Here is a 27,410-nt window from a genome sequence, read left to right as displayed (position 1 = left end):
ATTACCCACACGGTCCACACTATACTTCCTTGTGAATAATTTTACCCGCGAATAGTGATAACCATCGGGTGACTCGTCATAACTGGACAGGACGATATTCACATACCATCTGAGATAAGGTAAGCCCACGCATTCGATGCCAAGCTATCAGGTCAACCACTTATCATGGGATATTTCTCTGATGCTGTCCTTCTTTATTTGATGTTCTATATTTGTTTATGTTTTTGCGTTCCTCCCTCTCGTACATAGAGTTTTCCAACCTATCATATATGGTTGCCAGTAAAAGTATGGTGGTTTCTTTAAAAGGCGGATAGAACAGATGTATCGCATGTATCTTGATATCTCGAATATCGTAACAACTAAAAGATGAGGCGGTCTGGTACGGCACATTCAGTTGCTTAAGAACATGAAGAGCGAGAGCTTTAGCTGGGTTCCAGGTGAGTCTCTCGCAACAACCAAATTTGTTTGCAAATAGATGTATTTCGATAATTTAGTGTGATTTGGTTTCAAGTAGAACAGAAGAATGACGGAAACTGAAAATTGTCTGTGAAAGTGAAATTTTCTGACTAACAAAACAAGATTAGTCAGTCAGAGTTGAAAACTCAGTTTCAGAATCTTGAGAAACCACATCAGGATTTTCAGTCGATAGCAGGTATGAAACTAGAAGAGTTTAATTCGTCTGTTGTGGCAACTTATTACCAGTGTCACTTACAACGAGGTTCGCTTGAATATTCATTTTGTGGAGAGCGCAGATATGCTCTGCGAAAGTTGAGCAAAACCACAGTGGTCTCTAAGCCCGACAAACGTTTTGGGCTAGTGGTCATGTCCAAGAGGGACTATGTGCGCAAAATGGAGGGATGTTCTCAGTTCCGGCTTTTAGCAAACGCCAAGGATGAAACGACCCTAACGGGACTGCTGATGAACAGCTGTTTGAAAAATTTTTACCTCCAGAGCATAATCCGACAGACACAAATAGTTCGATAAGACATGCCTTACTTAAGATTCATAAACCCGGATATCGATCGCGTAGGCGGTTGTGTCATGTGCTATGCATGCCGAGTTATCGCTTGCTGATGTGAGCGCTGTTTTTCGTGCCCATTTCGAAGCGGTGCAGATCCAAAGGTGGACAGAACTAGACAGGGTAGAAGGGAATTAAGCATGTCACGTGAAATGTAAGTGCTCTTGATGTTGCCTACCTTTCAAAAGGGGATTCTTGTGACCCTATCTGTGCTTGGCTGGAGATGCTAAACGATATGGGGTTTAATCGACGTCAGTGGGGTTCATACTATCGGCTTGTCTGACCAACCTACAGGAGTAGAATTCGCCCAGTATAGTCTGCGCAACATGTTTCGTTTTGCTGATTTAACCAATGACCCGGACGTTTTGGAGGAAAATACGTTTTCGATTCGTTCGTCTCCCCTGCTCACGAACCTACGCACTGTGGGGACCGTTGAGTCCCTCTGTGAGTATCTGGTTGAGCAAAATCAAGAAGTTCTTCTAGTTACGTTTCTGAAAGAGTTCTTGCTCCGAAGTAGCATGAATATGCGGTTCAGGATCAACAGTGACCTGTACCGATAAACTGGGGGCAAGGTAACAACGATTTTATCACTCAGCCCTCAAAATTAAAAGTGCTTGTGGTCGCGCTAAAATATATTTGTTAGTACAATCAATCCTTCGGTTTTCTCTCTCCTCCGTTAAACAGATCATATTTTTGTCTTAAAATTCACAACGACTAGGACGAATTCAGTGGTCGCAATTTTTAACCATGCCCAAATAACTGTCAAGTCTACCCGTGAGCTACAACAATGTGGTATCATCCCAGTCCTGGATATCTTAGATTGATTAGCCCCACCTACCAGTGATGTGGTGGCTTTTGTGGCCAGATGGTTGGTTATCTACCTATCTGTCGTTCTTGATGGTTTCTTGCTTGATGTGATACTGTTGTACACGCTCTGGAATGATGTAAGGTGTGGTGCACAACACAGCGATGTTATTTATCGGGAAATCTAGCATTATAGTGAAATCGCTCTAACGGTTTTAGTGCGTCTAAACAATGTTACCTGTTTTGTTCTTGCCCTTGTTCCCCCGTAAGCATTCACACGACAATGATTTTGCCGAATAGAATGTCCATCACCGTATATAGCCCTAAATAGGGTTGTTCTTGTTCACTTTTACATGAGCCATTACGAGATCCGATATGTGGAGTAATTTCCTCTGAACTGAAAAAAATTTGTGCGTTCCCCCATCTATACTCCATCGTACATTACACACTTGTCCCAGTGTTATGCATTTCGACGCCGGGAATGTGGCTGGAGGGCCATCAGAGAATTAAGAGCCAGTGGTTGTGTCTTCCAAAGCCCAACGAAATCTTCCACGGTGGACCTCTGGCGCTACCAAGGGGGTCATCTTGGACCAATACAAGTCACGCAATGGTCTACTAATTGAGCCGACAGATATCAGTCGCCAGTTCCTCAGACGGAGGTGTGGCGAATCGGTTGTGGAGCTTATATGTTTACGCGTGGCGGAAAGAAGGCGTCCTCGATGGCTCACTTGAAACAGCACCCGTCCAGTAAGCGATAGGACTGCTATTCCAGTCCTTTAAAGAGATTCACGTTTTCGTCCGTGATACGTGTTCTTGGGCCACTCATACATAGAGTCTGAGTTTCAATATATTGAACCATCAAAATGTCAAAATTCCACCATATCGTTTCAGAAGATTCACTACACTAGTGACGAATAGTTGTTCATCTTCGCTTCAAAACACTTCACAAAGTGCAAAAACCAATCAGAACCCAACTACGGAAAGTTTTCTACCCTAACTAAAACCCACCGCAAGTGCCTACTAGATTTGAAGACCAGATACCCTGGCTGTGAATCTCGTGTGGTTAGTTCATCTCGATTAATTAAGTTCCACGTTTTGGATTCACCATATATGACAGTTTTTTTATAGATTTTTACTACGATTACCAGGCATTGTATGCTTAACGTTCATCAGGTAACTTTTTTGAGAGTGAATGCAACAACTGTGAATCTCAGTCTATAATCTAATTAACACAACAAACTGTCTTTCGGTTTTATACAATCACTGATTCCCACATAAGCTGTTTTGGAAATTTCATCGATCCTTTTTTCTCAAGTTTGGTCCGCCTGGCCGACATCTTTACTCAGATATTCTCTTTTGAGAAGAGAGAAAACCACTTTACAAAGTGTCACTGCTAGACACAATGCTGGATTTGGAAGAACATGCACAAATGACATATCGGATCGAACAAATTTCCCACAATTAAGGGGTTTTGTCAATAGTTTTCGGGCGTTGCCGCGGCGCCATTCACCCACAAGTGTTGTTGGTAAACAAATTCCTCCTTAGTCGGCAGGGAAGGGAGGAATCTGAGTAGAAATTCAAGCAGAAATGAACACTATTGTGTCATATAGCTCAATAAGGAACTGACTAATTGACGGTACAACGCATGTTTCCCATTGGTCTAAGCCTTTCATCTGCCCTCGTTCTATGAGCCAATCAGTAGCCGCGACAATACCTATATACACGCACACGCATTGTCGCACCGACGCACGTACGCACGTCAACTCGTGCACATTTGCAAACAAATACCTAGCGGATTCCTGGTTCGTCCGGTATCTGATGCGCGTGCGTGAAATAGCGTCACAACAACTCAACGCCACGTACATATGTACAAGTATGGACAATCAGAGGCGGAACGAATATGTACGCGACAGACTTCAGTGACTACCGATCGATTTGTCTTACCCTTCCCAAATGAGGAGATGCTTTGTGCGCAAACTTGCGCTTTCCCACTTTTACCGGGCACGTGATCGGAACAAATGTTGCTGAGTTGGTTCACCCAGAGCAAGGGAGCAAATGAAATCCCGGTTTATTGATGCTTGCTGCCTTGCGGATAGCCCTGATCATCAACGTTCTTCTTCCACAAGCGGGTAGTACCTGTACGCCACAAGTGGATGTTTCTGTTTTCCGGTGCAATCACATTCGACTTACCGATGTACCGTCCATCATACATAGAAATACACTGGACTTGGATTTATCTCACAATCTCATCGAGGTGTTACACGAAGATAGTTTCAGTCGGCTTGTCAGTCTGCGTCGTCTGTCGCTGAATCACAATCGCATCTACAAAATAACCGAACGAGCCTTCCTGCCTTTGGGACCAACCCTGGAATTTTTGGATTTGCGTAACAACCACTTGATTTCTAATCGTTTGACACCATTCCCGGTGACAGCCCTAGCTTGTCTGATAAAATTGAAACGATTGGATCTATCAGGAAACCCGATCGGGTTTATTCCATCTGGATTCCTGAAAAATATGGGTGCTACTTTGGAAAGGTTAGATTTGGCCGGAAGCACTTTGAAAATACACATTGAACCAGGAGCTTTCAGTGGACTGGCTAAACTGCATCACTTGAATCTGGCGCACAATGCATTTATTGATCTGGGTAAACAAAGCTTTGATGGTCTCCGTCCAGAATATATTGTGCGGCTCAGTCTGGAAAACGTTCAATGGGACTGTGACTGTCAAATGTTGTGGTTTCGACGTTGGCTGAGTCTTGTTCCCCGAAAGGCAATGTTCACCGATTCACATCCGGGTGGCGAATGTGCAACACCGCCTCTGTTCAAGGGCCAATCTTTACTCCAACTAAACCTGACCGATTTACAGTGTGCTCCGCAACTGGTTGGCACTGTACCGCCTAGCGCTGAACTTGATGCATCCAGTCCAATACAGGTCGTGGGATTTAGCGGATTCAATCTGACCTTAGCATGTACTTTTATCAGCGAACCTAAAATGCAGGTGGAATGGTACCAGAACAGCGTGCTTATTCAACCACACTGGAAAAGGTTGCAACAAGTCACAGACGCGGGAACCAAGTTTACAACAAGCTTACATTTCACCAGTTTGGATAATGAGTTGGATACGGGGCTATATCGATGTCAGACAGCCAATCAGAAGGGAATAGCCGCGGCCAATTTTGTGCTCAAAGTGGAAAACGGACTGGCCAATGGCGATGCAGCTGGAAACAAAAACAACCAACAGACCAAAGAAACGTCAAAATTGTCAGGGCCAACTGAATTTGGAAAGTATATTCTAATTATTGGTGCTATCATGGCTGCAAATATCACTTTCATTATTGCCGGTGTTATAACTTATTGTTGTATTCGAACAAGAACACCTGTTCGTAGCAAGGATCCCGGCCGGTCTGGGACCACTCAAAGTTGCTATGACAATATGATTAACAGAAGTCACGTGCAACGCCATGAGGCATTTTCCAGTCCTATCTCGGCCGTTCAAAATCCATGTGCTCAGGGACTATATGAAATCAACCATTCCGGTCCACTTGGTACTGACCTTGGAATCAATATGCACCCAGACTATTCTAGTCTGGGACAGATTGTGAATTTACACAACACATCTACTCTGTGCCCTCCAACACCGCACCATCACCGAATAGGCGTCTCTTCTCCACTGCTACAAAGTCCTTTTACTGTTCCAATATCATCCCCATCCCGATTCAGCAGTGATTTTGCTTCTGTCTCAATTCAGCAATGCGATCTATCCCCCCTCGTGTACGAGCAGACAAATACGAACGAATTCCTCCAACTAGAGAGTTCCCAAACACAGGTGCGATCGCCCTTCTATAAATTAACTGTACATCGAGACAACAATCATCTACCTGGTGAACTTATCTACGTTCCGAGTAGTACACCACATCACAGGACGCCCCCGTTGCCCAGTCAAACAATAGTCAATCCTCTGTGTCTAAAAGAAATTGATGAAATGGTCAGCACGCGGTCGTCGGACAGTCCATCTTCTGGATCAGATATGTTAACAGATGATTTGGAGTTATTATGTCCAGTTCATGGGATACCAGCGGATCAACCACCAGACACGACTCGACGGAAGAAGTTCAAACGATCTAGTCCCGTTTGTGTGGTTCATTCACGACCAAATCCAACAATTGAGCCAGCATGTCCGCTGCACGGAAAGTCGCAGGACGCGAAACCCAGCAGAGACAAACACTTGTGCAACACATTGCCCAGGAATTTACACAAACCATCATGTCCGGTCTATTACACAAATCTCGGCCAGGCGAGAAACAGTTCTAGCATTCTGAACATGTCCCCAAGGGACACGACTGGGAACGCTTCATTGAGGCGCTCATGCAGAGGCAATACACTACCTAGGTAAAGTTATTCAAAACATAGAATTTTTGAAGAGGCTATGTGCGAGTCGTGCATTACAGTGCTCCCGGTTTATTTTGTTTCCAATTCCAGCGGTGTTTCCCCATGACAACTTTTGTAACATGTCATAAAAATGGTGCTTAATCAGTTTTTTGAGTCTTTTGAGTAGTTTGACCCAAAGTTGAACAGAAAAGGAGAGACTGGTAGGTGCCAGTTCTTCTCGAAGGCTCGCTAACTCAGTAGTATTGCGTGTCTAGGCTTGGGCAACCTGGCAGTATCCCAGCTCTCGTGCTTCCTTTGGATAGCACGGCAGCTAGACACCAGAAGAGTGTTACAGCTGAACGATATTGCGTGTATCGCAGTCACAATTTCCGAATTTCTTTCATAAGCAAGGGAAGATAAAAGTACTTAACATGATATTTTAGTGGAAGGATCTATTTCATGCTGTTAAACCTCGTTAGAACCTCAGCATCCGTTTCACCAAAAAAAACTGACGGTAGGTGAGAATGGCGCTATCAGACCAATCGGTTTTATGAAAAAGTTGTACGTGTAGGTGGATTCTGATTGGGTTGTGCTCATGCCCCCCTGTATTGAACAATTCTTCTCCTACATGGTTATTATGGGGAGTTCATTCCGAAGGACAGAAGCACTGGATTCGAATTCGGCACTTAGTAGGCTTCATCAGTAGTGCCTTGCCAAAATTTTGAACTCCGAACACCTGAAATGTGAGGTGTGGATGTTGCCGTTTCTCCACTGGCACAGACTGGAAGTACACGGATTATCACCTCTGAACGGGTGAACTTTACAACGCTTCAGGGATATGACTGGTTTGCCGAAAGCCTCGAACCTAGCATCATGGCCGATGCTTGAAATGTCCTGGAGAATTTTGATCAAATGTGATGTGAGCAGATTTGGCAATTTTTATCAAAGATTTTGTCTTTTAGTTGAAGTCACTCTTCGCCAAACGATTAAGTGTTTTCGAGAAATACACTCATTTGCAAATCAATTTGGTGTTTTCGAGAGACAACACCTGGAACCAGCTGAATCTCTCGTCTATGATGTTTCGTCTTCTAGTAAGTAACGTCTGGGTAATGGAAACTCAGGGAGTGCGCCTACCTGATGAATCCCAAGAAGGGCGAAACCGGTCATGGACTGTCGAAGAGTTTTCAGCAAACTTGTGAGTAGTTTCCTTCATGGAAACCTATTGGGATATCTCGAATATCGTGCCAACTGTAAAATGAGGCGGCCTGTGTGCGGCAAATTCAGTTGTAGGATACCATAAACGAGAGATTCAGTTGAGTCTCTCATGAGAACCAAATTGATTTGCAAATGAGTGTATTTCTCGAAAACACTTAATCGTTTGGCGAAGAGTGACTTCAACTAAAAGACAAAATCTTTGATAAAAATTGCCAAATCTGCTCACATCACATTTGATCAGGGAGTTTTCAGCGGCCTTGTAATTAGTTTCTTTTATGAAAAGATTGTGTTTTGTTTTTGTAACCGTAGCGATGAACCGATGTTCTGTCACCTTGTTTGACGAAGTGACCGACATACGGAGAGTACACTGACTACGAGATGTGCACCATGTGTTTAGCGGCCTTCTGCTTTTTGTCGTTTCGAGAATGACGGAATTTCTTCCCAGAAAGCTTTCGGTGATCTAGATGTCCTTTATAGTGTCGGATAAGAAATGTGGGTGCATTTATGATGATTGCTTTGCTTCGCTTTGATTCCTCGAGTACTGATTGATAACTGCAGCCGATCGTCTTGTCGACTACTACCAAACCAACGAGGCCATTCTCGTTCCACCTCTGCATCTCTCCCGAAGAATTCTAGGTCTTTCCATAGTTCAGATACCTTTATCTTGGTTGCGGCGATTGAAAAATGACTGTACTTTTATTTTCTTGGGCGTCATTTCAACTATCCACCGCACGTTCAAGCCAGTGTGATCGGGCTAATAACACGTACTAATAATTTCAATCTCGAAGAGGAGATAGATGAAAGAATACCTGTCCTATATACACATAGACAAGTGATAAATGAATCTGCGTTGGTGTGGCAATTCACCACCCTAGTTTATCTCTTAATCCGATAGGTCAATCAAACCCAGTGGGCGTCTGGAAGAAATTGATGCATGGTACACAGTAGAAGCCACACAGGGTGCTCACTAGAGGTGATCATTTTAGTCTGATTTTCAGATACTGGGCAGTTTTTAGCAAATCATCGTGGGCCTGAATACGTACTTGCTTTATCCGTACAGAGTAAATTCTAGGGATGACTGGCTTCTGAGTTTCCCTGTGTAATCAGATTTTGGATAAGATTTCTTTATTTGTAAAAAAATGCACGGATGTATGGAACGTGAAGGCTTGTTTCCAACTGCGTATGGACAACAGAATTTCCATTAGATCTTGTTTGTATGGCAGAACACTACTCAAGAGGTTACTTCTCCGACTATTCACAATCGGTTTCGTCTTCTTGGAGCTCATCAGGTAGGCACACTCAGCAAGTTCCCGTCAATTTTAGGCTCTACTTGAACCCAAATTGAGAGAGGTTTAGCTGGGTTTCAGGTAAATCTTCTGTCAAAATTAAGCTGGTAAGTGCATCGAGATGGCTCAGTGGTTCGAGCGCAAATTTACTGGCCGGAAGGTCCGTGGTTCGTACCCTATCTCTGCATCCCGACTTCTTTCTAGGCTTGGGCACCCCGGCCGAATCACGAAACTCGTGCTTCATTCGTAGGGTGTGGCAGCTTGGCACCGAAAAGGTGTCACAGTTGAACGAATATTGACTTGACTTGACTTGACGTGGGAAGCAGATGGGCTTATAAGTCGAATTTTGTGCAATTTGGATTCAAGTGGAACAAAACGTTAAGGAAAGTTTGGGGTCCATGTCTAAGAAGGACGAAGCCCTTCTTGCGATGGTAAAGATTTTCAGGAACTTCACGATTAGTATATTAAGCTTATCCATTGTCAGTGGCGGTGTGATTCACAGTGAGTAACCACAAGATTTCTTTATTGGACAAGAGCATGGGCTTTGAAAGATTCTGACACTCTGATCTTACGATGACACATCATACTGGATCCGCATATATCTCAGCAATACTACGTTTTGTCTACTATCAGAAATGCGTTGCAACTACGACGTTCAAAAATCAGTTTTGAATATGATGGTTTCCTAAAAAACATTACCTCCTACTCATGTTTTTTATTGGTTTGTGGTTTTCCCAGTGTATCCAAATCAATGTAGTTGTGTCGAGCTACTGAGTTCTCCTGGAAATACAAGCGGTGTGTTGAGCAACGACTATTGCGACAATATTGACCGATTGCTAGTCTATTGCTGGTTTCGATCAGTGATTGCATACCACGTTCCTGACACCGAATTTTTGGAAACGGTTAAAAATAGACTGTCACCTCAACCGTTCGCGGGTACATCTCCTGATCTAATGAACTTCCTGCATAACGTCGTGCGGTCTGGCTGTATCGTAAAGTCCGCAGAACAGGACCTTTAAAATAGTCCATTTTCGTTTATTGGAGTAAGACTTTTAAAGTGCATTTAATCGTGTTCATAGTAAGATACAACGAGAAAGCTACTTTGCCTCTTTTGCGCACTCTTCTATGGATTTTAGTGGGTATCTTAATGCAGCATTGAATTGCTAAACAAAATATGTACAGAAGTTCACTCACTTTGACTAACAAAATCATAAGTCGTTGAATTCTCCATGACCTACGCAACTAACAAAATCATAAGTAGTGTGTATCAAAGCGTTTTTAACGTGACTACAATTCAAATGAATCCCTCACATTGTTAAGTTTTTCATGTTTGATGAACGAAATGGAAGCTATCTTTCGGACTGTATACAGCTAGTTTGGGTTGCATCGACTTCGCTCTGTCAAAGATCCACTGAATGAGTTTATTCTACACAGACCCAAAGATGGAAAAATCTGGTATTCTTTACAAACGTCGTATTTACAGTCAGTTGAATGTGGTTTCACGGGCGTTTTCAAGCATAGTTCCTCAAGATAACTACTGATTACGCTTTGAATGAACGTTCAGTTTGCTTCCTCACGCTAACTATAAAAAGGAGTCTGTATCCGGTAAGATTCGCATCGAATACCAGCCGGAATTATTTCAATATTGAGCTGGCTCATTTTCTGGTTGATATACTACTTTGTTTAGAAGCTAAGTAGATCAGCAGTGCTTTCCGTGTTTAGTTCTGGAACAAAATGTAAGCAGATTGAAAAGACAGGATTCAGCATCCCAAGTGAAGACTTCCATGTGGGGTTCAAGCCACTCAACCGTCTTCCGTAAAACACACGTTGATGAATATATTCAGTGTTTTATTTATTTTAAAGTGGCAGATATCATTCCACCTACATGTGTTACCACTCTATACGGCAGTGAAGCATAGGTGTTGAACACTGATGTCATCATGTCAATGATGATGATGATGACGATGATGATGGTGATAGTGCCACTCTAAATTTCTCTGGCTGAATGAAACTCCACACGACCATACCTGAGTTGATTTTACTCCACCAGGATCTCGTATATGCTGCTCAACACATGCATTCTCATGAGCAGGTGACATCGCATTGAAGGGCATATTGGTCGAGAAACTTGGTGCGGGAACCAGAACACTTAACTCTACCCTACTTTCACAAATACCGTGCACACCCCCAGAAGGAATATTCGTATAGTCCATCGATTTGGTCAACATGTAACAAGTACTGTCAGATTGACGATAGAGATAGCTCGTTAGCCGAAACAGCTGAATTCGGGGTCTCGCAAAAATCGATTGATGATTTTTTACCTATAGTAAAGGAAGGATGTTTGTTAATTTTTTTTAACTCAGCTTTTATCCTATAATTGAAGCTGTATATGCTGAAAAGCCAAGAAGCATTGTTCAGCCGTATGATTCTTATTTGGAATCGTCAGCAGTGCGCAATTCACGGATCTCCGAGTTTCCAACCGTTGACCTTCAGACTTATTAGTTTGAATTCTTAACGGCTAGACCAAAAGCGGTTGGTCACAATTGTGACTGACTGGTGCACAGACAGGATACAGCACCGTTCATCCTTCAATCACGGAAATCACATCAAATGGTCACGTACTGACCGGCTTGGTAAAGCCTCCACCAAGTGAATAGTCGTCACTCGAGGAGCCGGCTAACAACTGACCACGTGATGTGGTTTTTCATTGATTTCGCTGGATCACGATCTAGAAACTGCTGTTACGGCATTCGAGCAGTGTTCTCTACTCAGTCACATTAGTTCAAACGATTCAGATAAGCCTTCAAAACATATTTTCGGTGTATTTATGAAGGGACAGAATGGATTTCTCTCACAACTGTTCTCGTTCGCAGACTTCTCGGAAGTTTCCTAAGAAATTCCGAAAGCCTTCGTTTGGTAACAGGGAATAAGTGTTAGGATGTTTAAATACAAATCTTGATATAAAAAGATGTGAAGTTAAAATGTCTAATCTTAGTACTATGAACCATCTTTCTCCAGCTCACGACATTCTAAATTAACTTCAATACACCCTCAGATATACATCACGTCAGATATGGATTCATGGTACTTCGCCTCAAGAATTTTATTGAGGCATCTTGAGGGAATTCGGAGACTTCTCAACCATAGGCCAAGTGCTTTATGGTAGTCGAGATAGGAACAAACTTAGGAGGGCTCTTCGAGCTGAAACTATAGGGTCCGGATTACGTTTTGTTACGGTAGAATGGGGTTTTTCCAAATTTTTAGTAAGCTCATTTAACGATTATTAAGACATTTTAAGTGAAGCATATTTTATTCTGCTATACGAAAGCCCAAAATTAATTAAACTAAACTGACGACGGTTTAAGTAGGATTTCAACTAGATTGACCCTGATTGCATATAGTCGACGGTTGATTTTGTGATCCTATCGATTTCCGAGCTATGATTCTAGAACGACCATTCATGTATGGGAATTTTAGTAATATGGCAAAATTATCTTTGAAAAACACTCAAACTGGTTTGCGAGTAGTGAGAAATGAATCGGAATACGGAAACAAGATCTCTACAGCAGCTTGGCCAAAAACTGTGCGCAGGTTCCTCGATGCATACTTTACAGTAAAAAAACGTGAAATACGATGATAATATTAGTGCATGTCGATCGGATAGCCTAGAATTAGGCTTGCAAGTGTCAATCGAGAAGGCACCACCAGACCTCGAAGCTGTTGCCTTTTCCTCAAATGCTGACAAAGCTCTAGCGAACCATTCCCCAAAGTCGGTGGACAAGTTAGCGATCACCGGAGAAAAATCTAGTAAAATTATCAAACCGGTCGACATTTAGGTATACTGATACTGAGAAAAGAAAAAAATCGCTAATAGTACACAAACTAACATTTTAGGTAACGTTTCTTTGACCAGAGGAAATAGTGAGGGCTTACGAACCAACTTCAAGGAGAGTTGGTATTTCGAACGTTAAGATCCGTGTGGACGATAGATCGATAACTTGGTTATGGAAATCTGGTTCAACAAGCAGTGCACATGTGAAGATGAGTAAAATCACGTGCCATTATCGTGACTAAAATTTCGTAAAAATACATCAAATTTTGGTCAACCAGTACCAAATGATGAGGAGGAATTACACGAGGTCCACATACTATGTGGACTCATTATAGAAATTGCCTATTGTACTGAGTAGTCAATGTGGAATTCGAAGGTGGAACGCTCACTCAAGTTCGCGTCAATCATTAAAACAGAAAACTACTTGAATACGTAAGCTCTACTCGGATTTCCTGGCAAAATGTCACTCAACTAAACAACTACGTATGAATTGAAATTCCAAACATGGCTTGGTGGGGCGTTCTGTATGGAAAAACTTCGGATGAGCACGAGCAAACTTCACCGAGTTAAACTCCATGCCATTAAATCCACCTGCCTTATGCTCTATCCGGAACGCTGGCTGGATCGGCGAAGACACACTCGTTTTATACCGTTGCGTTTCAACTCTTCAAGAGGTAAAGTATGATTTCCACGAAATTTGTGGCACATCTTTGTGGTTCTACTTCTCTTATCGTGGCGCAAATGGCTCTCTAGAAATCCCTTCGAAGGAGACAATAGGTTTTAATGTTTTTAAACATCTTGTCACTAATACCTGAGGCTCTAAAACGGTGGTTTTCGGTCACCGGTTGGTGGGCGGATGCGTTGGCAAAAAAGGAAATTAGTTTCAAACATTGCACATCATTGTCTCACAAGGAGGCTATCTATGCAGAGAGGGAACGATCACAAATGCGATGGCTTTAACGGTTTTTAGCACTCTTTTGCGAATATCCTGAGGGCAAATATACTAGGCACTTGAAAGATTGCACTAGGCCGTTAGAATTAACTAACCAGCTGGTCTGTATCGATCAGACCCCTCTTGGGGTCGTTCACATATTTTGTTCACCTGTGTTCGTCCAAGGGTGCTGGGACAATCGGTTTGGGGTTGGGTGGTTAATCGGATCTAACTCTACTTGAAGTTTGTACTTCTAGACCCAGGCCATTTCGCTGATAACTGCACACCGCCTCGTGTCATCTCGGCTGATCTAAGACAGCACTCCACACGTTTGCAAGTTCTACCCCCGCTATTCTGTTCACACTAGGATGTTTGGCTATTTCCACCGCCCCGGCAACCAGTCGCTATGGTGTGAATCTTAAACCCCGTCTCAGGATATCCACATTTTCTAAATCTATCCTATGCCCAATGTCTAGAGCATGCCCTGCAATTGCTGAATCACTGACTAACGCCTGGTATTCCTTTGCGTTTCTCGGTGGTCTGTTAAGGGAGCGCTTGTGCTCACCGATTCTTGTGTGCAATTCCCTGGCTGTCTGATTTATATTCAGACTTTAGTTTGGCTAGTTGTTTCATTTTTCGTCAATATTTCTGCGTCCATGAGGCGCAGGGGAGAACAGAACGCCACCGGGATTTCGTTTCGTATGGGTTGGGTTTCTCCATGAATATCTAATATTGTATACTGCGCTTTGGCAGTTACGTTCATTTAACCGGTTAAAACAAGTGGCCGCCATATCCTCACCTATGACATACACATAGTACAAAACACAACTTCTTAAACATAAAGCGTCGGCTACGGTGATCGCGGTATTGCGGGCAAACTTGAGAATGAATGAGTTGACTGCAGGAAATTGCATTCGAGGGATCTAATTAAATTAGAGATCACTAATTGATCGATTGCAATCCAAAGCAGCGGAATTGATTGCGTGCTATGTTGGTTTGAGTATTCCGCGAAAGGTTACTGAACTTAAGCTGAGATCCTTTAATTAAAGCGCCGTGTGGATAGACTTCTTAGAAAGTTGCCGAAGATATTTTATTTCCAAGGTTAGACTAAAAGTGCGTATAAAAACAAACCAGACAACATCGATAAGATGCCTGCTGGAGCCTCATAAATTACCATTTAATGCACAACCCACGGTCGCTAAGCGACACAGCTTGGCTTTTCCAGTTAACGGAGTTGATTAATCCCAAGATGAGAAGCTCATACCTAGACAAGAGGCACCTGTATATAACATTACTTTGCACTAGTAAACTATGAAATACCTTATGTTGGCGTTACCAACGGTTTTACCAAACCACGACCTAGTCACTCTTTTTCAACAGAACGGTCTCTCCAGGATAAACAATTTAGATCTGTGCCAAGGACTTTCAATTTTCCATAAAGGGCGGACAACTACGTCTGCGTGCGCCTGATTCATCAATTTTTTGTGAATGGAATCGCTACAATCGCCGATATTTGATCAATTGTGTCTCCTCAAGACCCAGCCAAACAAGTAACCTAACATACTTGTAACATAAAAATTGCATTGTAGTCCTTGGGGTCAGATCAACAGAGATCATAAACTAGAATCCAGAGAGATCAGGGGCAGAGGTCACGCCAACACCGATCAAACTGCACAAACAGCGAAGGTCAAGCTCAGGGTTCACGTGGTCGTCGACCAATCAGGACACAGGAAAACAGACTAACCAATGGAACTACCCGACCGAAAAACCAGTCGTGATCGAAGGTCAGCCCCGGCTAACAGCACATATATTAACACACGCGCGACACTGATCAATGTACGAGCACCGACGCATCGCTAAGTTTCACTACGCGTCCTAACAGCGCACAAATTAGAGCACCCCGTTTGGTGATGAAACGTTTGCATCCACATTACTCACTTCAGCGAACGAACCAAAGACTAATAGTGGATTCAGCCTGAGAGGTAGAACTGCAAAGCGAACCAATCACCTTGACGAAGCGTGAATGCCATCGCCTGTTCAGATGCGATTATACAGATATGTCCAGCATAGAGTAGTGGCAACACATTTGTCTCGCATTTCTCATATCCGGAGATTAAACTCTGGCAGGACCAAGAAGATGCACTGCTAATGACCTCTAGTAGGACCTAAACGCCAGTTCAGAGCTTACTACCTCCTGATGTTGATTGGCTAGAATAGTTACCCCAGGACTACAGCAGTGCTAACCGAACGAAAACGATATGAGCGCGGATTCCACAAACCCCACCACTACCTAAAAAAAGTCGGTTACACCTGATCAGGTTTTTTGGGCACCGATAAATTGCGCACCATTAAGCATTCATTGTGATAAACACAAACGGCTTGTAGTAGCACTGTTTTTCTGTGGGGCCAAATGATTGCCTCATACCCACCTGGAGTGCATCCAGGTTTAAGTGCCTCCTTAATTTCACCACTGCTTATTCCGAATCCGTGACTTGGGTTTCCATGCCTCCATCAGTTTTACCTTAATTTATGAGTGAAGCTTTTTTTTGCATTGGCACATGAATCGAAGCTGACTCAAATGCACCACTAGCACTGGTTCATATTTACAGATTAGCTAGCCAATTCTGGGTGAAAAAAGTATTCTACACGTGCAGCGCACTAAATATCGCACTTTCATTAGTGCCCGGTGTGGTTAATGTAAGCTTAACAGTACATTTATTGGTAACGCGAGTAGATTTGATCAGTTCCAATTGAGTTTTCGTCTTGCAAATGAAGCCAGTCTGCACTGAAAAGCCAAGAAGCACTGTACAGCTGTTTCATCCTTATTGGGAATCATCAGCGGTGCACATCCCACGAAACTCTAGTGGTAAAACTGAAGCCTACATCCCCCCGCCACCAGTGGCTGATCAGCAGTGTGATTAACTCACACGCGGACGTGATATGGCTCCACTCATTCTTCACCACATCACGTGGTCACGTATTGACGAACCCCATGAGTGAGGACTACTCAGATGTGGCATGTGACATTACTCTTCCTCTGATTTGCCTATAGAGTGATCGTAGTGTGAGGAGATTAGGTCGTTTTCAGTTGGGTTTCTATCCTGTAAGTGATGCCAGTCTATGATGAAGGGCCGAGAAATAGCTAGTAGGCTTTTTACCATAGATTGATTTCACTTGGAGGACGAAATTTCAGTTGAAAATGGTTTATTTAATCTACCGAATTAACGTAGTAAGGAAGACGTTTTGCTAACACTTTTTCACTTCATCAGTTGTAACACGAAAACGGTCATTTTTAATTCAACTAACACAAATCGACTGATGCAATGGATCGATACAAAAAACCGTCACGACCCGTCGTCATCCCAAGACGTAGCTGCTAAACGTGCTCACACGAGTTTGGCTGTTAGTTATCGGTCACGATGGCTTGTTTGAGCGCTCGAACGGGGTATTCGTCTGGTAACTCTGTTTCAGCTTCCTCGCAACTGCTGTGAAAATGCCGCTGGTAATACAGATCGGAATGCCCCTCGGTACATGCATCTCACTATCTCAGACAGTTCACTGAATGGAGTACAAACACACGCCCAAAAACCCGACTCATCGATCGACAGGCTTAGCTAAACAGTCGGCCAAAAAGTACTTTTGATTCTTGCGCTGCAACACTAACTAGAAACTGATAGCGTCCGATGAGTCAATGATGATTGATGAGCAGCAACCCAGCTTCTGCGCAAACGTAAAATCAACTTGACTTTGGGTTGGAAGAAACTTCCTGCCTTTGGTTTCGTTCATCAGTATGGGTTAAATTAAAATGCAAGTTTTGATTGATTTTAGTTTGCGACTGTTACGATTGAAAGCAACCAGTAAAATATCCCCATCTGTCTTCTCGTTATGATGTGAATAATTCGAAGTAGGACAGGATATAATGTGCAGACCTCGAGATGTTACAATTTTTTTTTGTAAGACTGTAGCAGAAATATACCAACCGCTTCACCTGAACAACTTTAACCTCGATAATAATATAGTATGTGGGGGTTTGCGGGAGGTGTATTGTTCAGATTCACATCATTCTAGTTTGAGCGATCGTCTCCCTGTTCTGGCAAAATTATTTTGGTGAATCCACACCAAAGGTGGGGATAGTCCCGGACTCGAGTTTCGCTCTTGTTAGGACTCATCAGCAGTGCATATCCAATGGCCGTGCCGGAATTTGAACCCCGGACATCTGACATGCGAGGCGAACGTGTGATCGGTATGACCGACACATCATCACTGATACGACGGCCCAATAACGAGGCTCAGTATTCGCACAATGGAACTGAATTTTTGAAGGTTATGATGTGTCCCTGATGGACTGAAGCAATCGGGCAATTGAGCTGAGAGTACGATTCCAAAACTTTAATCCCGATTTAGCCATCCTGGGGTCTCAGCGGTGCTGGGAAATTATCACACAAAACTTTTTAGTCAGAGGCATGATTGCTTTAGTGAACAATGAAACTGGTGAGCTAAAAAAATATGTAGATTAGGACGGTTTTTATGTCGAGAACATACGCAACAAAATGCAAGATTTGGGCTTAGAAGGTTTCACTCCACTTGTAAAGGTCTTGCAGCTGAGAGCATTGTGCGGACATTGGACACCCCCAATATCTGTTCTGGTTGTGATGATCGATTGGCCCGCTTATCAGGTCTCCCAAGTCAGGTAGCGCCACAGATGCAGCACCGCCATTGGATATGCACTGCTGATGAGTTCTAACGAGAGCGAAACTCGAGTTCAGTGTTTCCCCCTCCTTTAGTGTGGAGGATAATTGCGCCAGGACAGGAGGACGACTGTTCAAACAAGAGTGATGTGAAGTTGGACGTAATATAGTACTTTTAACACTAGTAACCATGACGACCCGCTTTAAGGTATATGTCTCGTCACGTATGTACGGTTGAATCCCCTGTTTTCACTGCGATCCGTAATACTTGAGGGATTATGTGAAAGTTGGAATACGCACAAATGTACCCGCCTCTCACCACTCTACCAATATTGGGAAAATTTGTCGTTGAACACCGGAATGAGACAGCCGATAGAAGCCAAAAGGGCACAGAGACTGGACAAATGAGAATGGCTGAACTTGGTTGATTGCTTCATCAGGATGTACAACATTCGGATCACGATTAAACGCATTCAAAGACTTTTAGATCCCTAATAATAGTGAATCTGGCCATATCTATGAAAAATTTCTCAACAGAGTTAGAAAGAGGGACTGGGCGATTCTGGTAATCACGCATGCTCTTATGAAAAGCGTCCCATTGTACACCATTTTGAATGTTGGCCACATTATCCAAGAAATTGTTCAGCTTTCCGTCGTTGTGAACAACCAGTTACAAACGATACGGGATGTGCCAGGGGTCCTGGAAATGTTACCAGTCATCCTTTGCTCTTAGTCAGCTAAAATGGTCTCTGATGCATAAATCCTACCAACCACCTATTGGAGGAGTTGTTTTCACTAAAGTGGAATGACAGGAACAGGTATCGCACTCTAGAGCTTGGTCAATGGTTCACTGGTTGTCCGTTTGGAAAGGCTGGCTAAACTCTGATTCCAAACTAGCAGTGGCAGAAACAGGGACAGTTTCGGATGACAGATGAGGTCACTCTGGGAATCCAGTGGCTACAATAATGCTTCCCTCCTGCTCTCGACGCTTCTTGTGCTGCCTTGCAGATTGAGGTCCGATGTAGAAAGATACTTCCTTGCTACCTCAAGGATATTTCCAGATCACTCAATTTACAGAGAATTCCAGTCCGGCGGCGGGAGTGGCCAGCAACCTGCTATTCAACCTGGTGTATCAGTTATTGGTCTAAAATGGAGTAAAATGGTTGCTTACCATTTCTCTTGCTTATGGACCACTTGAAGTCAGTGTACAATTAATGTGAACCTAAACTTGCATCGGATAGCCAATGAACTCGAATGGATAGACTTTCCCATATGACTCTTTCAATCTCAGCACCGTGATGTCAGTAACATACAGTGTAGATGAGTCACACCAAGGGCAAGGCATTCCTTACTTCCTGGACCATTTCACCCATTCCTGGACTCCAACTCCATTGAAATCGCTTCCGAGAAAAGAAGCATTTCTGACCTATAAGACATGTATTCGTAGTTCAGAACGCAGAGCAAACTATACCATGTTTTGTCATGCGCACTCACGTGGTTTTTTCAAACAAACGATCGTTTTGACAGGATTCTTAATCACAAAGGACAACATGGTCCAGCGGTGCTACTCTGATAAGTGACTTAAACGAAAACTGGATCATTAAACAGTTCACCGGATAACAAGATGAAACTATTGCCAATTGTTATATCTGCTGATTCGTCAATCTGTGGTATCTGCTACTGACCCGCTCCAGTGCCTAATGCCGGAGAAAAAAGACTCACAGAAGGGAACACAACCGGCATATTCCGAACCGACGAGTGCGAGAGCAAAAATTACAATGGCTCCACGCTATTTAAAGGAGACTTTCTGACATTGATCCAGGCTGTTTGATAGGCGCTAGTGAACACCCATCAATATCGATCGTGCATCTATGAAAAGCCTGAACGCTGATCACATTCGGTCGTGGTTCTGTAGCGTGCAAGAACACTCATCAGATTTTGCTGAATTGATTGAATGATTGACTGGCCTGGATGCTCGCCGGCTTTCCTGTTGAGTTTTCGGTGGAGCAGTAGGCTCCGGGCGTTCTGAGGTTGCTTCCAGGAATCTGACCTTCCTGATGCCAATGAACAGAGCAACACGGAGGTGAGATAAGATCATCTCCTTTCAGCTGATTTCATTTAATAATAAAGATAATGATGATACTAATAACAGCAATACTAACCATTCAGCAATGGCACTTTCTGTGCCCACTTGACACACCACCTGACGGGGGCATGGTAGCTGCAGTGTTGCCTAAGTCCAAACAGAAGCCGTCGAGATACCGGAGTTGGGTTCGAACCCGATAAGTAATTTGACCCATCTGAAGCCGGATTCCAGCGGTCTTATATTCTCTGAAACATCTTTGGGTCTACCTGCCAGAAGTTTGTCCAGCGCCGTTTCAATCTTTGACCGTTGGTCGATTTCTTTACCTTTGCTCAGATTACTGAAGATTACTTCAAGAGTTAGGAGTGACACGCTCACTTGGAATGAATAGTATTGCTTTTTAGTTTGTTATTAAGATTCCGGTTGAACAACTATAGTATTTGCTAGCGACTGACAAGTGAAATTATTTTCGTAGCCCTGTCGGCGATTCCCCAAGTTCACTTTTACAACCATCTGTTTTCATCTGTTCCCCCATCCTAATATGTTTTTCCTCCACAAAGTGACTGTGAACGCAAAAGGAATCTTTGTTTAGTATGTCAGCGAACACGATTGGATAGCTTCAAATAATGGATTGCACTGATGAGTACCGCGGCTACGTTTATAAAATAATAATTTGGAACGTCAGCCTCTCAGTTAGTTTTTTCCCAACCAACAGCGGATATAATATCGGTGTATCCTTCCACATATGTTCACGTGCCTGAATGGAACACTTTCGACAAGTCTAGTTAAACTAAGTCAGCCCTCTCGGTGATGACTACGCCGTAAAACTCATGACGCCATGTTTTTGTTATGAACATCTTGGTTTCTCTGGCGTCCTGAAATGGATTCTTCAAACCAAGTTCAGGCGAGAACAAGACTGTACTATTTGCACATATCGCTGTAACGTCAGTCCTTGCAATGTTTTTCATGCAGAGTAAGTAAACATGTCCAACAATCCCCGAATTTCTATCGGCATTTCGTTCTGTGAGTGAAGTCAATCTGTGCCAAACGTCCAGCGATAGGTGTTTCATCCTTATTAAAAACAGTGAACACAGAGGGGTTTTGAACCCGTGACCTTCCGGTCAGGTGGTAAAAACAACCTTTCTGCAGCGAGCAGTTGATCAGCGGGGTACGAAGGACGCAATATGCCGACTGAATGCGGTTCACACTGGTGTTCAGCTACTCATGGTCAAACGGCTGAATGTTCAGGCTACTAAATGGGAGGTCACGGGTTCGAGACTCCTTGAAGTTTCTCGAGTTGTGCGAGGGTGGTTATTCCCAACAAAGATGAAACAGCTCTGCAGTACTGATCGGTCTTTCGGTGTAGATCGATTTCAATTTTAGGACAAAGTTTGGACTGAAGATCGCCAAACTTTCTCAAACAATTAAGGATTTTTTTAAATTTATTGTATATGAAATCCAGCATTTAATCTAAAATTTTATTTTCTACTTCTGCTGTAAAACCACTATCAAGCATATCCAGAAACAAGAACAAAGTTGCCAATTCAAGTAGGGTGGAGTGTCACCAAAAAGGAAGCAACTGAGTTCCCGTTACACTTATAAACTGTAAAAACTGTCTCGCTGTTGCATTTCTGAGTCGCTGATTGACAGAATCAACTGAAACACATGCAACCTCAGTCATCCACGTTTCCCCACAAAGGCAGTTGTCCCCTATCTTCATTCATTTGCAAACTTACGACTGGAAGAAACACAGGTATTGATTTTTCAAAAGGAAGCCACAAGGTGGTTGTGCGTAATTCAAACGACAATATCGCTGGGTAAATCAAGCGCGAATATCGACTGCAAAGGATGACAAAATGAAACCGAACATTATTTTTCCCCTCATTCGCATTCAGTTAAATTATTGATTGTAAGACTCAAAAGACAACCGCATATCTGCGCAGTGACAGCCGTATCAAGATGCGACACACAGTGAAGCAAAGATGATTGATTACATTTGGGGTGCACCCATTCGATTTTCCTCAAAATGGCGGGCAAAGATTGAATTTCTTGTCTTCTGAATAAGACGCAGAAAAACGCGGTCATACAATTCATCAGTGTAGACCCAAAATATATCTTTATTTCGTGTATTATGAAAGATGGTTGGGATTTTTCATCTTCGGATTTGTTCTTAAAAAGTAATGCTAACTTCAGTTTATAATATAACGCAAATTTATTTCTGAAAATGATTCTTCGGCCTCATAGGAAGTTCGAATCCTACTTAGTGTTGTGTAATTTTAAAAAGACAGGAAAGGCCACGGAAGTTGTTGGACTAGATGGGAAACGGTGCCTATTTATCAACCGATTAGATTCGAGTCTGGGAGCTCGCACCACACGAAGACCGATGGTCCTATCAAAAGCTCCCTTTCAGTTAGAAGTGGATCAAAAACACTCAAAGCAAAAATATTGTATATTTTGTTGAGATATCTAATGCCTTCATTAGTACCCCTCAACTACGTTTTATTGCAGTCGAATTGCTTGACAAGGATGTCCAATGTATGTAGTCAACAAAGTCAGCTAACCGATTCAAGTTGAGTTACCCCTGATCATCTGAAGTAACTTTGATCAAAGTAAATTAACATCTGAAAAAACATTTGTCTTCAGAAAAACCTGGTTTTAAGGGGGGACTCATCTGAATTCCAGCTGAATCCCTCGTTTACGGGAACACTACTCATAAGTTTCGTGAAATCTCTATGGCACCCCCTAACTAGTTTCACCCTTTTTAGGGCATATCAACCTCATGTTCCATGTTAACACAAATTACACGATTTCCGTCGGAACAAAGCGTGAGTTGGACCGTTGTGACTATCAAATTCCCTTTATTCAATGACCCAAATTAGTGGCACCTGACAGTTGCCATTCCTGTCAGTCAGCGAGTCAACTTTGTAAGGTATGAAAACCTTGTCTGTGAGTCTTGAGGTAACGCGTGCAGAAGAACCCAGCGCTTGGAAAATGTAAGTCAATGTCGTGTTGGATATTGAGCTCCGAAGCCAGATATCTCGCAAACGGCAAGACACAACAAAGGTAGATCATACTGAGCTCTGTGTGAATCTATATGAACGCACCATACTGTGATATAAATCCAGGTAATGAGGCTGGGGAGTGGAAACAGACGGTGGTTTTGTTACTCCAAGCGAACTCGACAAATGAAGGTGGATTGCCGTCTGTCACTTGGACCAGAAACAGAAAATGCTAGGAATGTAATTGAACACACCTGTATGGCCAACATCACTTGGTCAGTACAATCAAGCAAACAACTGAGCCCCATGACGTGGGCTCTAACTGGACCGGTTGACCATTCTGCACACACAATGCCCTCACTATGGACAGCTTCCATCCATTCTAGTATCTGTACAAATTGGCACAAAAGGTCTCAGTACTATGGATGTCATTACTCTCTTCCCTAAAGAAACTGAGGTGCTCAGCCGCAACTCTTACCAACGGTGGACCAAGTCTGGTCAAGATGCGTTAAATTCTCAAGAAACTGAAGTGCTCAGTCGCAACTCTTACCAGCGATGGACAAAGTCTGTCCAAGATGCGTTAGATTCACCAGAATCCGTGTGCAACAAAGCCAAATCCGTGAAACGAAGAAGTGAGCTACCGCGCCCGTTCACTCCCGCACTCCGGTACACCTAGCAGAACTGTGGTATGGATGTGCTATCCACAAACTTGAGCATTGCTTGCCAGAACGTAGGTTTTGTGTAGGCTTTAATCCGTTTTCCTACTCAGTGACAGGCAAAAATGAGAGCCCCGAACAAGGCCCACAAGACATAATTCGGGCACTTGAACATCCTCCAGTAATTCAGTGAATCATGGAGACGAATCAACCTGAAGAAAGACTGGAAAAGGCACATGTGAACGAGAAAAAGACGTGGGTTCTCAAATTGGATGAGGCATCTAAGTTGATCGCATCAGGCTTATTCAAAAAATTACGCTGGTTGTTTTCTGATCGTTTTGGCTCATTTGGGCACGACACGGTCATTGCCATGTGCGTTCTTGATACGTACGTTCATGTGTACTTTTGCAGATAACTGAAGACACAGAGGATCTCTTAAGTCCACTTCCAAGTTAGCCAATCAGTCCGACTTATTGCAGTCCATTGTGACCTGGCAATCTTAGCTTCTGTCAGCCTTCTTTTAAGAAAACGGCGAGTCTGCGAACTGCGTTAAAAATCGATCTGTGGAACCTTACTCAAAGGATTTTAGTCTTTCATTCTCGTTATTGTCTGTTTGCTCATTCGTCGCGAAGACATCTCCGACAGTGAGTTGTTCTCATTCATGTACATCATTCATTAAAAAAAACTACAAAGTGCTGCAGTGATTGTGGATAACTGAACGTTTGTGCTTCGTATGAAGTATTTAGATTTGATCTAGCAGGCCCACAAGACCCTGTACGACATTTAATCTTAATTCAACAAAGATGGAACATATTTGTCTACAACTCCTCCTGAATATTACATCCGATCTCGAGGGAGTTGCGAGAAGTCTTGAGGTATTCGACTTAGATTCCTTTGTTGGAGACGTTCACGATAAACTTAAACTAAACTTAAATAAGATATATAAGGCAGAGGGATCTTTCTGATGAGAAGCAAGCAAAGATGGGATTGTCTACAACTCCTCCTGAATATTACATCCGATCTCGAGGGAGTTGCGAGAAGTCTTGAGGTATTCGACTTAGATTCCTTTGTTGGAGACGTTCACGATAAACTTAAACTAAACTTAAATAAGATATATAAGGCAGAGGGATCTTTCTGATGAGAAGCAAGCTACATTTCCTAGTTCTATCGGAAAAGAAGTTTGCCATTTATTTTCCGTTCGTTGTGGAACACACGAAACTTTAATTTGACTGATTTGATTTCACAACAGCTTTTAATGTGGCTGAAATTGCTGAATTCCACTCCCTGGTACGTATGGGAATCAATTCTACGACCGCAGAAACAAACTGCGATCGATGGTCAGATGGACTCATTGTTGGCACTAGACATCCATCTCCAAAACGCGGAATCCTCCCGCTTAATGTCGGTGTTATTTGATTGGCTGACGTTTATCGTCAGAAATTTCCAGATATTCCTTCAACTATTGTATCCAAAGCACCTGAAGTTCGTGGAGAAAACTCAGTGGTTCTTAATACACATAGTGATAAGCACAGTAGTAAGACAAGAATGTGAACAATCATCAGCCAGGAATAGCAATCAAGTCCTTGAAAAGTATACTTCTAGCTGTAAACTACATTCTTGCTGCCAAAACACGTTTCGGAGCTCCAAATTTGATGTTCCCAATGCGGTAAGCTGGGCCACATCTAGACGGTTTGTACAAGTAACAACCACGTTAATTTATGAATTCGGATCGTGCTATAGCAAATGTTATAAAACAGTTAGTTTGGACTCTCCTAGCTACCTAACAAAATGTCTTTCTCGTCTGCCTTGATTTTGGATACTGCCATTGGGGACTGGTAGTGTCGAGTCATTTCAGAGCAAAAAAATTCACGACAATTCACATCTACGGCTTGATTATCTATCCGTAGACTCTTCCCGTACGAACTCCCCTCCCACTACTTGGTCTCGACCTTATACTGTCAATCGACGTTTCATCTGACCTGATGATGAGAAGCCACCACGGATTTATGGCGACCATCATTGTGTGCTTATTTCGCGACTTCTCAACCAATCTCCGTAACATCTCAACCAAAAGACTTACCAAACCAGAGGTGACTTATTTCAAAAACTTTTCAAGATGAGCCTGAAAGATCTTTGTTTTCAACTTCCATCTGTTTTGACTACCCAAAATACTCCTTTTAGTTGTGTTCATAGAATCAGCAAATTACACATCTGTTGAGCTCAAGTAAACTACAGTTGTAAGGTTACTTTTTGTCGGGAATAAGGATTCCGGAGCTGAACTGAATGCTCATTCACCAGCGCAACCGACAAAAACGTCTGACGTGTGGTTTTGTGCTCAGAATTACCTCAAGACAAATGTAAAATCATTATGAGGCGAATAATGCGACCACACAAAAGTCACTGATCCTGGTTCTGAGACAAATAGTTTGACAGACATGATACTGACATGCCACACGTGGGGACCAACCTGATAGTCACATCAGGCGAAGTAACAACCATTCATTGTCATGGGTTTGGATACTAAACTGGGTTTCGGACATAAATGCGACTTTTCACTGAAATTACGATTCAGTTACTATCTTCCCTATGGATATAATTCGTCGGGGTTACAAAATAGTTAACCTGTCTGAGACAACGAGGGTTGCTTAGTAACTAAGATCTCGGAAAGTTTGGTTGAGGTGTAGCGCATAAGTTTAGATTAATCAGTAGAACTTTCGATGCTCGTTGCTTATCTAACCGAGTAGTTCAACAATTCTTTGAGTTATTTGCTGGCCGTATCGATCTCAAAACAGCTGTCACTCCAATTCAAGCATTTACTAACTGTTTTTTGCCTGTCATCACCACACCACTGACTACAATGTAGAAAGCCCCTCATAAGTGTCTGAAACACCCCAATTCCTACCTTTCAATTTTATCGACGTTAGATGCGAAATAATCAGGAACTATGAAGCATGCTTCCCCCATCTGAGAAAGACGCAAACGGAAACAAATTTGGTGGAGAAGACCACTTGTCGATCGGGGTCTTTCCAAAGAAACAAACCTTCAGAACCTCACGAAGAGGTACTCCTCATGGCTCGATGATTTCTGAGTGATATTTTTATCAGTTCCCGGAGACCTGACAATCTCTGACCAAGTTAAAACAGTCGGCGTTGTAATTAAGTTATGATCACATTGAATTTTCGGTTTCACCAACGGTGTCCGGATTCACACACACACACACACACACACACATTCGTGGTTCCAGGCTTCGTAATCCCTTGGTAGTCACAATATCACAGTATAGCGGTGTACACTTTTTGACTTAACTTGGCCGGCGCACTGCCCTGAGACGCAGAATTTTTCTGGGTAATTCACGACAGAGTTTGAGGGTAACCAAATAGGAAGAGGCATTCAAGCTAGCTAATCTTTAATAGCTTCTGGTGATTTTTTCGCGTTGTAAAGGAAGTGTCGTTGCAGGAAGTGCCGTGATAAAGAAGGAGTTGCAATTTTTTTGCAGGATAGGTATTTTGTTCATAGTCACAACACTCTCG

The 27,410-nt window shown here is 42.9% G+C and overlaps 4 protein-coding genes across 4 annotated transcripts; 3 read left to right on the top strand and 1 right to left on the bottom strand.

Annotated features, from left to right (window-relative positions):
• Positions 1–3,896: 3,896 nt before the first annotated feature.
• On the top strand, positions 3,897–6,215 carry T265_01741 (hypothetical protein; the record flags this gene model as incomplete). Its single annotated transcript, XM_009165831.1, has 1 exon — positions 3,897–6,215. One exon carries the CDS (start codon positions 3,897–3,899, stop codon positions 6,213–6,215), a length of 2,319 nt encoding a protein of 772 aa, XP_009164095.1.
• Positions 6,216–6,649: 434 nt separating this feature from the next.
• Positions 6,650–23,900, top strand: T265_01740 (hypothetical protein; the record flags this gene model as incomplete). The annotated part of the gene is made up of 2 exons (XM_009165830.1): positions 6,650–6,704; positions 23,611–23,900. 2 exons carry the CDS (start codon positions 6,650–6,652, stop codon positions 23,898–23,900), a joined length of 345 nt encoding a protein of 114 aa, XP_009164094.1.
• On the bottom strand, positions 17,519–26,379 carry T265_01738 (hypothetical protein; the record flags this gene model as incomplete). The annotated part of the gene is made up of 2 exons (XM_009165828.1): positions 17,519–17,717; positions 26,348–26,379. 2 exons carry the CDS (start codon positions 26,377–26,379, stop codon positions 17,519–17,521), a joined length of 231 nt encoding a protein of 76 aa, XP_009164092.1.
• On the top strand, positions 24,077–26,961 carry T265_01739 (hypothetical protein; the record flags this gene model as incomplete). Its single annotated transcript, XM_009165829.1, has 2 exons — positions 24,077–24,267; positions 26,805–26,961. 2 exons carry the CDS (start codon positions 24,077–24,079, stop codon positions 26,959–26,961), a joined length of 348 nt encoding a protein of 115 aa, XP_009164093.1.
• Positions 26,962–27,410: the final 449 nt, after the last annotated feature.

This window comes from Opisthorchis viverrini, assembly GCF_000715545.1.
Source record: "Opisthorchis viverrini unplaced genomic scaffold opera_v5_19, whole genome shotgun sequence".
NCBI classification, from domain to species: domain Eukaryota; kingdom Metazoa; phylum Platyhelminthes; class Trematoda; order Opisthorchiida; family Opisthorchiidae; genus Opisthorchis; species Opisthorchis viverrini.
This window is presented reverse-complemented; position numbering and strand designations above follow the sequence as displayed.